This window comes from Dryas octopetala, chromosome 1 (assembly GCF_963921425.1).
Source record: "Dryas octopetala chromosome 1, drDryOcto1.1, whole genome shotgun sequence".
NCBI lineage: Eukaryota > Viridiplantae > Streptophyta > Magnoliopsida > Rosales > Rosaceae > Dryas > Dryas octopetala.
In genome coordinates this window covers 2706847-2721700 of record NC_141366.1, presented here as the reverse complement: position 1 = coordinate 2721700, position 14854 = coordinate 2706847, and the positions used below count along the sequence as shown (strand labels likewise).

The 14854-nt window shown below is 35.6% G+C and overlaps 1 protein-coding gene across 1 annotated transcript; it reads right to left on the bottom strand.

Moving 5' to 3' along the window:
• Positions 1-3954: 3954 nt before the first annotated feature.
• Positions 3955-7501, bottom strand: LOC147296404 (Tetratricopeptide repeat (TPR)-like superfamily protein). Its single transcript, XM_086228825.1, has 3 exons — positions 7353-7501; positions 5424-7070; positions 3955-4746 (listed from the first exon to the last, which is right to left on the bottom strand). Exons 2-3 carry the CDS (start codon positions 6920-6922, stop codon positions 4488-4490), a joined length of 1758 nt encoding a protein of 585 aa, XP_086084951.1. The 5' UTR covers positions 6923-7070; positions 7353-7501; the 3' UTR covers positions 3955-4487.
• Positions 7502-14854: the final 7353 nt, after the last annotated feature.

The window sequence follows — 14854 nt, the reverse complement described above, 5'->3', positions numbered from 1 at the left end:
TCATCTTCAACTTGAAGAGGAACTTTTCTATTAGTTCTCTATTAGTCTGCAGGAACCAATTAATGATCACCTTATAAATGTGAAGGCTGCTGGATTCTTTATTTTTTTTTTTTTTTTTTGTCTGGGCATGCAGGAGTAGTAATGTGGTAGTTGGGAATTACCAGTATGGGGTTGGTTGGATTGTTGCTCAAATGGTAGCGTGGTGATAAGCGTTTTAATTTTTCTGAACAAAAGGTGTGTATGGTTTTCGTTTTGTAGCTGTGACTGCAATCATTTTTTCTGTGGCTTCTTTTCAGTTCCTGTTTGTGTCGTTTTCTTCACTTTCCCAACGGCCTCTGATTCATAACACTTTTGTTCACGACTAACGAGAGTTGGAATGTTTTTCACCACCCTTCAAAGTTCAAACCCACGCATCACGTACGGTTTTGTTCGTTTGTTTTTCTTTAAGTTTTGGTTTAAAATTTTCGGTAAAGATATATAAATGGAAAAATGAGGAAATGACCATAGAGAATAGAGATGCATATAAGATGTTATAGATGAGGAATAGAGAAGATAAGTTATGGGATAGTTTCAGGAAAAAAATAAAAAACTATTTTTTTGTTATTGTATGTTGTTTCTTTGTTTCACCCCATCCCTATCATTCCACATCTTAGTACTTTCTTTTTTCTTCCACATATTTCTCGTTTATCCCTTAATTTTAAAAGAAGAAACAAAAAAAAAAAAAAATCAAACTGGCCTTTACTTTCAAATGAAACCGTGTTTCATTTTCGTTTTTCTTTACTTTCGGGTGTTTACATTATTGCATGAGTTTAATTCTCTCATAACGTACCGATAGGAAGTTCGTTCGGACATCATAAATTGAACATTGGGCCTGGGCTGATCCAGCAATGGAGTGGTTCACATATAAACTCGGCAAAAAGGCTTGGCATAGGTTGGGCCTATAGCAAATATCTGGCTCCGAATCGAGCCCAAATTTGGTTGTGCTAAGAAATATCGTGTTCTTCTAATAGACCTGGGCCTAAATTTGTTTTGAAACTCACTTCATTATGTTTCTTTTCACGAGGGAAAATAAATTGTTTTCACACAATCTGTGCTGATGGTCTAGTAATAAAAGATATAATAGAAACAGTAGTGCTAGACATACTAACTTATGTGGCAATTTATATGGTATTCATGCATTGGACACTAAAAAATAAAAACAAAAATCCAAAAAGAAAAAGAAAAACTTTGTCCAGTAAAATAATGACACGTAAGATGGTATAAAAATATGGTATAAGAATGTGGTAAATATAGCATTATCCCATTGATAATTTTTGAGAACTCAATGGTGATCCATATATTCAAACTTTATATGCACCGATTAGAATTGTTAGTGTCTGACAGTGGTTCCACATTAATCCATGTTTTATAATCGCTTATGTACAATGGCAGATCTTGACAGTGGGCCTAATTGTTATTGTCTGACAATGAATTATAATGATTAATTTAGCTTAACAGTTATGGTAATCCATTTTATTTTATTTTTAAGGTGGAATAAAATACTCAATGCATGAAATGCCTAAAAAAAAAGAGTTTATTTCATATTTAGTACCTAAACTTTGACCATTGTCTTAATGTGGTACCTAAACTTTTATTTGTCCCAATTGAGTACCTAAACTTTTATTTTGTGTCTAATAGGTACCAAAATGAATTTTTGTTAAAATTGTCAATAAAAATTAGGGGCAATATAGTCAAAGTATATTTTAATTATTTTCTTTATATGTTTAAAATTATTTAAAAAAAAAACACACAACAAACAAAAAAAATTAAAAATTAAAATTAAAAAATAAATTTTTTGAAGTGACTATATTGCCCCTAACTTTTGTTGATAATTTTAACAGAAATTCATTTTGGTACCTATTAGACACAAAATAAAAGTTTAGGTACTCAATTGGGACAAATAAAAGTTTAGGTACCACATTAAGACAATGGTCAAAATTCAGGTACTAAATATGAAAAAAAAAACAAAAAAAAAAACTAAGATAGATGGTGCCCCTCGAAAAAATATTTATAGATCCACCATTGTTAAAATACGCGTGAACTAGTAGCGCTAGCAAATCCATGTACAAACAGTAATGCTACACTTACCACATTTTTATACCACAATTTCATACCATCTTACATGGCATTCATACATTGGACACTAAAAATTAAAAAATAAAACCTAAAAAAGAAAAATAAAATACTCTTCCAATAAAGTAATGACACATCATGTGGGATACAAATGTGAGAAAAAAAATGTGGGACAACTAGCATTATTGATGTACAAATTATGCACAAAACTACATCTACATTGTTCTTGTCCCATCTTGTTCTTTTTTTTACATCCAATTAATGACTCACCATTTTGTGTCCAACCCTATACATGTATGAATATTGGAGCGGTAATCGATGAATGACAGTGTGAGAGAGGTATGGAGAGGCATGAAATTGGTGAATGAGAATGTGAGAAAGGTATGGAGAGACATGGGGGTGTTGGAGGATGAATGGAGACATATATGGAGTAGTAGACTAGTAGTAGCCAGTAGGTTAAATAATTAATCATTATCTTCTATTTCACGTGATGAACTGTCATTTTCTGCTTGGCCTATCTTCATAATTAATCTCAATTCAGGACCAATTGGACCCTATTTGGTATATGCACCCATTTGACTCCACCCATTATTATTGATTGTCATTTATCAATGCCATGTCTAAAGTCTAGTCATTTGCTTTGCTTTTTTAAAGGCAAGCAGTTGTAAGTTCCTACTACGCGTTTAGGTTTTGCCTTCCCCACACAAAGCATGTTGATCACAAAGGTTAAAATTTAGCAATACACTGAAGAAGATGAAGAATAATAATATGACATCCAATAATTGTAGAGGTAATTACATAAATGGTCTACTTATTATTTGCTAAGTCTCGTTTTGATTCACAAATTTTTTTAAGTGTTATATTGGTCCACGAATTGTCTGAAGTATTCTATTTTTGTCCAAATCGGGTAAAATCGGTCAATTTTACCCCTCAGTTTTGTATCAATGAGTTGACTTTGAGGAATAAAATTGTCCATTTTAGACCATAATGGAACACATCAGACAATTCATAGACCAATATAAAACTTAAAAAAAATTTGTGGACCAAAACAAGACTTAGCGAAGATTATTTATGTAATTTCCTCATAATTGTAAAGAGTGGCGCATTGTGAATGCACATGCATTTATATCCTTTGACGCTAATTTATAGTTGGTCAACAAAGAAGTTCATACCAACTAACTATTTATTTATTGATATATTTTTTCTCAATTAATATTTGAAATTGTCTCAATTCGAACCTTCCTTCTTTAAAAAAAAAAAAAACAAACCAAAACAAAGAAGCTCAAGCAATTTTAAAATATATCTCTATGTTTAAAGTGGCCGAGTAGATTTTCCAATTCCACATATAAAACTCAGCACACATTATATATCATCTAAATGAGTTTTAATCGCTTAATTTGTTTCTTAAGTTTTTTTAGATTCTATCAACTCTCCATGTCCTGAGAATTCTAATATAATTTTTCTTTTTAATAATTGGTCACATTACTACTAACATGTAAGGGGTTAAATGTGAAATGATGTTGCACACAAGACCTTTTCTTGCGTTCTGGAAGTGTTTCTACACTGATAAGTGGGAGAGGACTCCCCATTGGTTTTCTCTTTTTTTCTCAACCACCCATGCATCATTCATTGGCTATCTAATTGACTAAGTGTGCTATCTTTAGACAAAAAGACGTGAGATTTTTCTTTCCTCATTCTTTCCAGACTTAAAAAGGAGCAAATTCACATCGTTTTGTACCCCACTAAACATTGTTAACAAAATTGATATGAGCAGCAGAAATTTCCAGAAGAGGGGATATGAGAGCCATGCATAATAAAAAGAGATAGGAACCCAATAATAGCTAGAAAGCAAAAGTGCACGAGAAACACGTGCTTTTAAAAATGGCATATATTAACAAAATATAATTACACTTTGCTATGTGAATGTGTCGACCAAAAAGAAATAAGAGAAAAAAAAATCATGATAATCTGTGCAAAGGCAACCATTCCCATTGGTTGGACTCCCCACTGGCCCACTCCATGGAGATCACATTCTCACAACAAAACAAGCAAGCATAAAACACTGCAATTGTTGCCGTTTTGCCTTGCTTGCTCCAGGGAACCCAGTCTCATTCTCAATCACGTGCATCCCTCCGTCCCACACGCCACGCCACCACATCACACCACCGCCCACCAAAACTCAGAAAAAGAAAAAAAAAACAAATAAATAGAAAGGACCCCTCTCGAGCTCTTCATTCTTTTTAGATTTTATAACAACAAATTCCGAGTAAAATTGGGAGCCACTAGGCTTGTTCATTGGGGTGGTGGGTTTCTCTATTTTCTTCTCTGTGGGTTTTCTTGTTTTCTTTTTTCTTTTGTGTGCGTTTATTAATTTTCTAAGCGTCTTGGCCCTCTTGGGTGGTATCAGGGGAGCTGAGAGGGAAACACGTGTCCTCGCCACCGGTGTTCCAGAGGAAGTGAGCATAGTTGGCAGCATAGAAAGAGTTGGTGGGGTCAGCGGAAATGGCTTCCAAGAAGGTCTCCTCAGCAGCCCACAAATCGTTCCTAACCCTCCATAAGAAGGTGGCGTACTTGTTGTACGCCTCCGCGTCCGGTGCTTCCACCCCAACTGCCTTCTTGAAGTACTCCTCCGCTCTGTAAACAAACATAAACAACAAAATCACTCAAAGTCAGCCACTTTCCTTTACACTTCAAGCTCAGCTTGCTTAATTTAAGTAACAAACCATTATTAATATTTAATTCCAAGTTTGATAACCCAACTGCTTGTTTGAATATATAAGAATGGTTTCATACTACGACAACTGATAAAAAGATTTTTTTTTCCTATACTACAGTTGTATGCATGATTTTTTCTCAAAAACAAATAAAAGTCGAGCAATAGGTTGCAATAGTCTTCTAAGCTAAAGATAACGACGATCTAAAGCAAGATCTTTCAAGTGAAGCGCATGAGCTCACCAACATATGGTGATGAATTTTGCCAATTAAGGGAAACACCACCACACGGACCCCGTCAGCTTATCACCAAATTTAAACAACACGACAAACAAAGCAAAAAATCTTGGGATATTTTTGAGGAAGAAACACCAAAAAGAAAAACAAAACATTGACTGGCACTGGTCCACTGGACAGTTGAACTAATTTCCACATTTCTCAATTGCTAATTGCTAACCTATGAGGCTATGATCATACTACTATGCACTAACTACTAAACCAACAAATATATGAACATGCATGAAGTTAAAATTACCAACAAAAGTTTGAGAATCTAATTGCAAAAAAAAAAAAGAAAAAAAAAAAACATGGAACTGTACCGGTCATAGTCGTGAGCAACTTGGTAGAGGAACTGGGCGTAATTGGTGAGGAGAAGAGCGTTGTTGGGGTCCCTGGAGAGTCCCGTCTGGTAGAGAAGCTCGGTTCTGAAGTAGTCTGCGTAATCATCGGCCTCGATATTCACAATCACCGGCGAAACGAATCTCTGCATCGTCTCCTGATCCAGAGCTTCGTCTTTGGCCTGCATTTGAAGGGCTTCTTCCACCATTGAATTCCACAGAGCAACCTCCTCCTCTCTGCTCTCTTGCCCCGACACCGACTCTGCCTCCCTCGTTGTCCCCAAAGAAGACAACTGGGAAGCCCCGTCCGGGACAATTGTCCGGTACTCCTCCGACCGGTCGAACCCCCCATCACCGTCTGTGCCACTTCCGACAGGCCGGACCTTCCCGCCGCCGCCATTGTTTCCGCCGATGGAAGTCGTCTTCCCACCGGAAGAAACCGAGAACGTCTTACTGGCCGAGGAATCAAATTGGGGGTGCTTCTGGTCCTGAAGCTCAACAACCGAATCCACTGTTTCTGTTAAACTTGCATAAGACCCAGGTGGGGGTGAAGCTGCAATGGCGGCGTTGTGGCCTAAGGAGTAAACGGTGAAATTGGCGAGGAGGATCATCACGTACACCATTAGAGTCGGTGTGTGAGAGAAGACCTGTTGAAACAGCCAAACAAAAGAGGCATGCATCTCTTTCTGTACCCGACCCAGAATGCCCTGTAAATCTTCGTAGAACAGAACCTCTCGCATCTGCAACGTGTAGCTATGGAGCTCTCGGATTATGAACACCATTGAAGAAAAGGCCTTGTTCACCGAGCCATACGCTGATCCGCCTACTTCTCGAAACCCCACCTGCCATTGCATCTTCCTCTTTATGATCCGAAGCGACAGCGGAAGGTCCACGCTGTTCGCCTTCCGTTCGATGCTCGCCTCATCAACAATCTCGTCCCTCCGTTGCCAATCCGATTGCCACGGAGGCTCCAAATCGAGTGGAAACCGCCTCTGATTCTGTACAAACCCCATTCTCGAAGACTCTGCACCATCGACACCATGGTTTTCTCTTGGATCAGAGGATGCATCTGATTCCGAATTCAAGGCGTCACCGTCGCTGTTACCGGCACCGCCGCAATCGTCGGAGAGCTGGAATTTGAGCGCCAATTCTTGAATCTTCTTGGAGAATTCTTCGTCGGAGAAAGCGTCTAAGCTCGCACTGCAAGCGCGTTTTACAGAACGAGTTCTCGGCCTCTGATACTCGCAAGACCGGCACCGCTGTAGCCTCTTCGACGGGGCTCCAAACAGAGCCGATCGGTTCGATCCGTGTACGTAGAGGCAGAGGAGAGCTCCTCCTCCTTCGCCACCACCGCCACGGCTTCGACTTCGTTTTGAGGAAGTGGACGAGATTGCGGTGGCTATGGTTTGAGGGTAAGGGGTGGAGGGAGGAACAATTGGCTGCGACCAGTGCAAACAGGTGGTAGCTATTTCCACTACCATTTCTAGTCAGGAATCAGAGCTTCAGAAAAAGCTTTGTTTTTTTATAAAGTTGAATTTTCTCCTCAATAAAAATTCTTGCTCCTTTTTCTTTACTAGAAATCGGATCTGCTAAAAGTCTTTGCCTTTCTTGATTCCAACTCACTCCAACCTGCAAAAAAAAATTAACCAAACAAACCAAATAAGTAACCACGTGAGAAAATTCCCCAATTTTCCCGGAAAACTCGAGAAAACTTGGAAATAGAAAATTTCCAAGCTTTTTCCGGACTTATAATCACTAAGGTATCATGCTACTCATTGTATTTTCCAGGAAAATCGGATCGGGAAAAACGCATCCCGAAGCCACTCAAAAACTTGCACAAAAACCATGAAAATTTAGATCCCTAAGCATTAAAAAAATCACAAAAAAGCTTCAGCTGGAAAATGAACTCACTTTAATTTTTTTCTACGACTCCGATAAGTTTTCCGATCAAACTCGGAAGAACGCGAAGAATTCCGGCGAGCCCCTCAAAGCGAAGTACAAACCGTATCTTTAGATACAGAGAGGCACTCTTTTGGTTCAATATATACAAGCGCCAGAGTTCACTTTCACTTAATTTGACACTTGCACATAAAAAAATCTTGGAGCGTCCAAATTTTTAGAACAAATATAAATAAATAAAAAGCAAATTACAAGTAGGTATCTCAAGTTTATCTTATACTTCAATTTAGTACCTTAAATTTAAAAAATTGTAAGTTGATACTTCAACTTTCATTTCGTTATAACTTCATACCTCTGTTAGTTTTTCCATCTGATAGGCCGTTAATTGCTTACGTGGCACACTGACGTGGCTTTAAAAAATGCCACATAAACCAAAAAAATAATAAAAAAATAAAATAAACTTTTAAAAATTAAAAAAACCAATAATTCAATTAAAACCAAACAAACAAAAAATCAATCAAAATCATCAACAAAAATCAACCCAAAAAATCCACAACTCATTGTTCTTCTTCCCTACCTAGCAACCCCTTCTCATTCCTCACCTGACAGCCACCCCCCAAAACCCGAGCACTCTCCTCCCTCCTAGCCGCACACTCCGCCGCCAAACCACAACCCAAAACCACCACCCGAGACCCACACAAATCAACCATCATCCCTCCATTGTGCTTATGCAACTCAAAACCACAACCCGAGACCCACCCCAACCCACAACCACCACCACCCGAGACCCACCCCAACCCTCCTCCCTCCCAGCCACACAAATCAACCCAACACCCGAAACCCCAAAACTTGAGCAACCCTTCTCCCTTCCAGACCCCGCTGCTGAACACTAACCCAAACCACCCCAACCCACAACCACCACCCGAGACCCACGCCAACCCTCCTTCCTCCCAGCCACACAAATCAACCCACCCCTCGAAACCCCAAAACTCGAGCAACCATCCTCTCTCCCATACCCTGCTACCGAACCACAACCCAAACCACCCCAACCCACAACCACCACCCAAGAAAGAGAGGAAGCGAGAAGAAAGATTCGTTAAAGGTGCCGTCGGCCCTTGGGTCTACTTTCAAGCGATTTTCCGGGCAAATGTAGGTAAAGGGAGGAAGCGGGAAAAGAGAGGAAAAAGATGAGGTGGTCTCGCGGGAGAAAGAGATCGGGAAAAGAGACGAAAGAATGGGGGGGCGGCTGAGAGAGGGAGAGAAGAGAGAAGAGAGAATCGGGGGGGAGGAGCGGCTGAGAAAGGGAGAGAAAAGAGAATCGGAGGGGGCGGCTGAGAAAAGGAAAGAAGAGAGAATCGGGGGGAGAGGGCAACTGAGGGAGGAAGAGAAGAGAGAATCGGGGGGCGGCTGAGAGGCAAAGAAGAGAGAATCGGGGGTGGGGGGGCGGCTGAGAGAGGGAGATAAGAGAATAAATGGTTTTTTTGTTTTTTATAATTTAATTATTAGGCTTTTTAATTTTTTTGTTTTTTAAAATTATTTATTTTATTTTTAAAAGTTATTATTTTTTTTGTTTATGTGGCATTTTTTAAAGCCACGTCAGTGTGCCATGTAGGCAATTAACGGCTTCTCAGACGGAAAAGCTAATGGAGGTATAAAGTTGTAACGAAATGAAAATTGAGGTACCAACTTATAACGTTTTAAACTTGAGGTACTAAGTTAAAATATAGGATAAACTTGAGGTACCTACGTGTAATTTGCTCATAAATAAATAATCAGATTGTATATATGAGACGGTACAAGTGTGAACTGGGAGACCCGGTAACCGGTCACTTATTACTAGTTGGTTTTTGGTTTGTTTCCGGTGGGGCCGAGTCCTATGGCGGTTTGCAGGGGGATTTTATACGAAGGTATTGCTGAAGTCCCGCGGCTAGCTACGCGGACCGGCTCGATCTGACCTGGCATCCCTCCACGTGCCACCTGTTTGCACCGACTGCCACCTTTGCTTCTGTGGAACTGTGATTTCTACCGTCACTGATGTTCCTTTAGTGACACGTGTCTGCTTACCATTTGACTAAAGGAACAACTGCTGAGTGGTGGCATGTGAATCACCTTATTTGATACATATGTCAGTGATTCTCTAAACAAAGCTTCTCTTAAAATAACATTTAACAATTATGCTAGAGTTCTCAAGTAAAAAATAATAATTCGAGAGTTATCAAAATTTACTTATTTTTATTGAATATTAAATTTACTCATTAAATAATATGTTGATATACATGTTAGTATTTAATTTAACATAAACAAATAAAGCTTACAGTTAGTTCAAATTAAAATAAATAAAATATTATCACATAATTTGGTAAACAAATATTAATAAACAATTTTTACAAGTGTAATGGCAGTCTAATGATAAATGGATCATATTTTCTAATTATAATGTTGGACTCTAATAGTTTTTGTAATAAAGTTTTTGTATTTTATATTTTATTTTAGGAATAGGGAATTCTAACTTATTTAAAAAGAAAAATACTATTATATCAATAATTAGTTGATATATAAAAAAGGGTTAATTACAAAATACCCTTCCCAGATTTAGTATCATTTTCAATTCCTCTATAAGATTTTAATTTTTTTAATGTAATACATATAGTTTTCAATTTAAATCAATGTGCAAACTGAAAAAAAATAAAAATAAAACCAAAAACTAAAAAAATAAAAAATGACTCAATTATCCTCGCCCTCACCCTCCCCAATCCCGTATATCTATTTCTTTTTTTCTTTTTTTCTCTCTTTCTCCCTTTGGCGCTCTCTCTTTCTCTCTCGGATGCGACGGGGTTGGGTTGAGTGGGGGACAACAGGGCTGAGTTGGGGGTGGGGGTAATTGAGTTAATTTTTATTTAGTTTTTTTTTTCAATTTGTACATTAATTTAAATTAAAAACTATATATATTACATTAAAAAACCTGAAACCTTATAAAGGAAATTAAAAATAATAATAAACGTGGGAGAGATATTTTTGTAATTAGCCCTATAAAAAACAACTGCTTTAAGGCCCTGTTTGGGATTGCGGTGGAGGACCAAAAAGTTTTAATGGATGACAATTCTCAATCACCTACAACAGTTTTGGTGTTTGGTAAAAAAATAAAAAACTGTTTTTCCCCACAATTTTCAACTTCCCACAACAAAAACAGAAAGCAGGTTTCTAGGTGCTTTTGAAAACTGCAGTGAATCACAACAACAATGAATATTTTATTTTACCCATACTACCCTTATTGATTTCTATAATTTATATTTGTTTATTTTAAATTAAAAAATATGTTCATTATTAGTTATATTTTATATTGTGATAATTAATTATAATATTTTATTTGTAGGATTAAAATTATAATATACTTAAAAAAATAATAGGAATACTTATTTAATAATGTTGTTCTTATAAAAAATTAATGCTAACAAAAATTTGTAGCCACAAATTTTAAAAATAAGTAAAAAAACATTTTAGTTTTACCAAACAAATAAGTAAAATACACTTTCAGCATCATATCCATTTTAGTAATTTATACACAGTCACAACACTTTTACATTAACATTTACCAAACACTTTGATATTATTTTTTGCACTCACAGCACTTTTGAAAACATAGTTTACCAAACACTCAACTGCTTTTCTTTGCAGCTGACTTTACTTCACAGCTATTTTACTTCACAGTTATTTTTTCTCACAACAATACCAAACTGGCCCTAAGTGGCATCAACTGGCATGTACATGTGAACGTGCCAAGAAAAAAGTTAACGCACTAAATTTTCATATTATTCTAATTGTTATATTCTTGTCTTATTATGGCATTGAACATATGAAATTATATATACAATTATGGTATCCGTTTATATTGTAGTACGAAACATCACAATAAAAGTAGGACTTAAATTGCTTTTTGTTTTGTTTGTTTTTTTTTTTTTTTTTTAGAATAAAGCAAATCATTGTATTAAAACAGCCAAAAAGGCAGAGAGAATACAAAATATGAGCCTAAAGGCTTACAAGAAAACAAAAACCCACAAAAGTGGAGCAGAAAAGCCCACAGAAATTCAAAGATCTCATAACATCGGCATCGAGCAGATACTATAGCCCTCAAACGGAGCCAGAGAGGCATCGTAGGAATTAGCGAACTAGTCGCGTTTGGGTTCACGATCCTACCAACATCTCTAAGTCGAGGCTGACAATAGCGCAAAGTGGCGGATGTGGCAATAGTAACCGGTGGAAATATGACCGGTACCGGCGAAAATAGTGACTCCCTAACACCTTGTGATGAGCGCCAGAGAAAACCTGAAAGCATCAAAACACAAAACAAACCAAAACAAACAAAATCTGAAAAACTCTCACGAAGAGAGGTGGAAAAACTCTCACAAGGAGAGATGAAAACACTCTCACTTATTGGGATGAGAGTATCCCAAAGGACAAAAATAAAAACACAGAAAAAGGAAACGAAAAACAAAAGACAGAGGGGCGAGGGGAGGAGCAGTCTGTGAGAACACAAAGGCCGCCCCTCCCCCATGGAGAGGTTAAAGGAGAGGAGAGAGTTTTTTCTTTTTAAATTGCTTTTTGTTTTGATTACATAATATAATTAATAGAAAGTTAAGATTAAATATCAAATTTTAATAATTTTTTGGTATAACATGAAAACCATATAATATTTCAATTGAAGTACTAAATTTAAATATAATTTTTTAAGTTAGGTCACAAATATGTTGGCTCATTTGATTTGAGTCTTTTTCATTTGACATTTTTGTCTTTTGGCCCACATATGATGGGTGTTAGTTAAAATTTATAAGGTTTTGACAAAATTGTCCTTGAGGCTTTTATATTGTCTTGAAAATTTGGTAATCTCAACTTCATATTTAGTTGTGATTGTACGACACTCATAACTTCAAATTTAGTTGTGACTAAATGACAGTCACATCTAAGTTGTGAGACAGTCATAGTTAAATTGTGACTTAATTGAATTTTTTTTTTAAGAAATTATACTATAATATAGTATAAATAGATGTCAAAACAATACTTTTACTAAAAATAATATATAGTATAGTGGTGTGAGTTGTCTTTTTAAATTTACCAAGACAACCACAGTTAAGTTGTGACTGAATTGATTTTTTTTTAATACAATATAGTATAAATTAATATAATTTTTGTGATGTAATTTTTTTTTATTGTAGTGGCATGTGATGTAATATTTATAAATTCTAATACATTTTACTTTATTATTTTATTTGACTTTTCAACTAATATCTAATCTAAAATGCTATTTAATTTTGATATTTAAACTAAAAAATTATGGAAATTTAGTAGTTAAAATGGACCTTATAATTAATGAGATGCAATTAAAAATAAAATTCAATGTCTATATGCCAAAAAAGAAAGAATTACTTAGTATTCCTTTTTTTAATGGATGAATCATTCATTGTCCCCAGCCAAAAAATAAAGAATCATTCTCAATCTCTATGAATGATCAGTTCCAAAAAAACGAAGTTATTACATCTAAATAAGTAAATTATCAATCTCAGTGCCTTAATAAAATCGAATGCTTTAGCCATGTGGGTTAATTTATTAAAATTTAGAGATGACACTTATTGTTACATAATTTCCCATGCAAACTGTTATGTGTGTGCAAAACTCTCATTTCAATTCCAAGTAATTAGTATATTTAATTACTTATTTACATAAAGCAAAATACGTACTCCATCAAATCCTATAGATTAGCTAAACAGATATTTATTTTTTTATTTCACTAATCTCACAAAGCAACTTTGACTTTTCTGTGATTACATAACATGATGGTGCTTGACTGGTAACAAATCATTTGAAAGATAAAATCCACTTTAACCAGTGATGAAATGTCACAAATGCCCTCACATGTATATCTCGGCAATTTAACCACTCTAATGTGCCAAAAATATTCATACGTTTGCTTAATTAAGCTCAAACTTCCTATCACACCCTTCTCACCTTCCCTAAACAAAATTGCAATAAATTGATTGCTCACACTAGGCTACCCTAGATGACCCTTCATTAAGCTATTTCTATTTGGCGCGAGCAACTTCTTTAAAAGAGAAATTATGTTTTATATGAACACATCGTATAATTGTTGAGCAAGTGTTAAAATTGTAAAGTTGGGTACTAATACTAACTGCACTTGTCCCATTTCCTATCATAAATCTTAGGTCAATAATTATTTTGCTCTAAATAGTCATGAAAATTAACATCTTCATTGCCACTTAGCTAATCTACAATATCAAAGTTATATACATTAAGCAATACTAACATGGAATGACTTTATGCATGCTAGCTGACCAAAGTTTGCTAACTTATAGTAGGCTTACACCTATAGGCTGTCAACAATTTATAGCCCATCCACATGCACGCAAATGACTCATATTTACTAAATTTAATTTAAATTTGACTCATATACTCATACTTATTAAATAATATTAATCATTCATGCATATGTAAATAGTTTAAATTAACTAAATTCAATTATAAATTTTTTCTCATTAGAATTTTAATTTACATTAAATTCACACTTATTAAGGATTTCAGGTCGTTCACGCGTAGGTAACGATTAACGACCAAGATAAGCCAAAACTTAACTTAGATCTTTAGATCATGCCCATCAAGAAACTACATGCAATTTAGACCAGAAAAAAAAAAATTAACCGACGTGCGAATGTGCAATACATATAAAGGGTGTTTTCGTCATTTCAGGCAAAAAAAAAGGACATGTGCTGCATTTGTTCAAGAAAAGACCCAGACAATTGTTATGGAATTTTCACGTGAGGCACAAGTGCACAACCTGTCCTTCCATTTCCATAACATATTAAATATAATATCTTTGTTATTAACTAACAAGTATGAGACTTGGTATTGGTGGGTGCCATTTATTTATTTATTATTCCTTTCAATGCTTTCATGATTTCATGATTTTATGCCCTTTTTTTATTCCCCAGGAGTTGTTGTTTTCCTGTTTTATTATTTATTTAGTCCGAATAATGACAAAATTATATTAAAAAAAATTATTAAATTATTAAACATCTAGTTGCTTGGTTTTTGGGGTGAGGAACCAGCGGTCCAAAATTAAGCCAACTTGCTCGATGGTTCCATCGGGAGAAGAGAGAGGCCAATTGGTGATGTGGTGACATCTCCATTTCAACGGCACCAATTGCTGTTTTCAGATCTTTTTGAAGAATCAGATTATTTCTGCATCGACTGTTTGTGTCTTCATTTTCCGATTCCAATCAGATATTTTCTTCTTGTACTGTACAATATCGAGACAAAAATTATAATATTAATGTGAAATGTGAGAGAGTATTCAAATATTGATAAAAAATACGTAGTTAATGAGATTGTCAGAAAGTTCTCATATGTGTTAAAAAATATATAATTAATTTCCAATATTAGTGTTTGAAGGCTCTTCCATATTGATTCGCAAGTGCATTATGACTTATGTATTAGAAAATGATTAC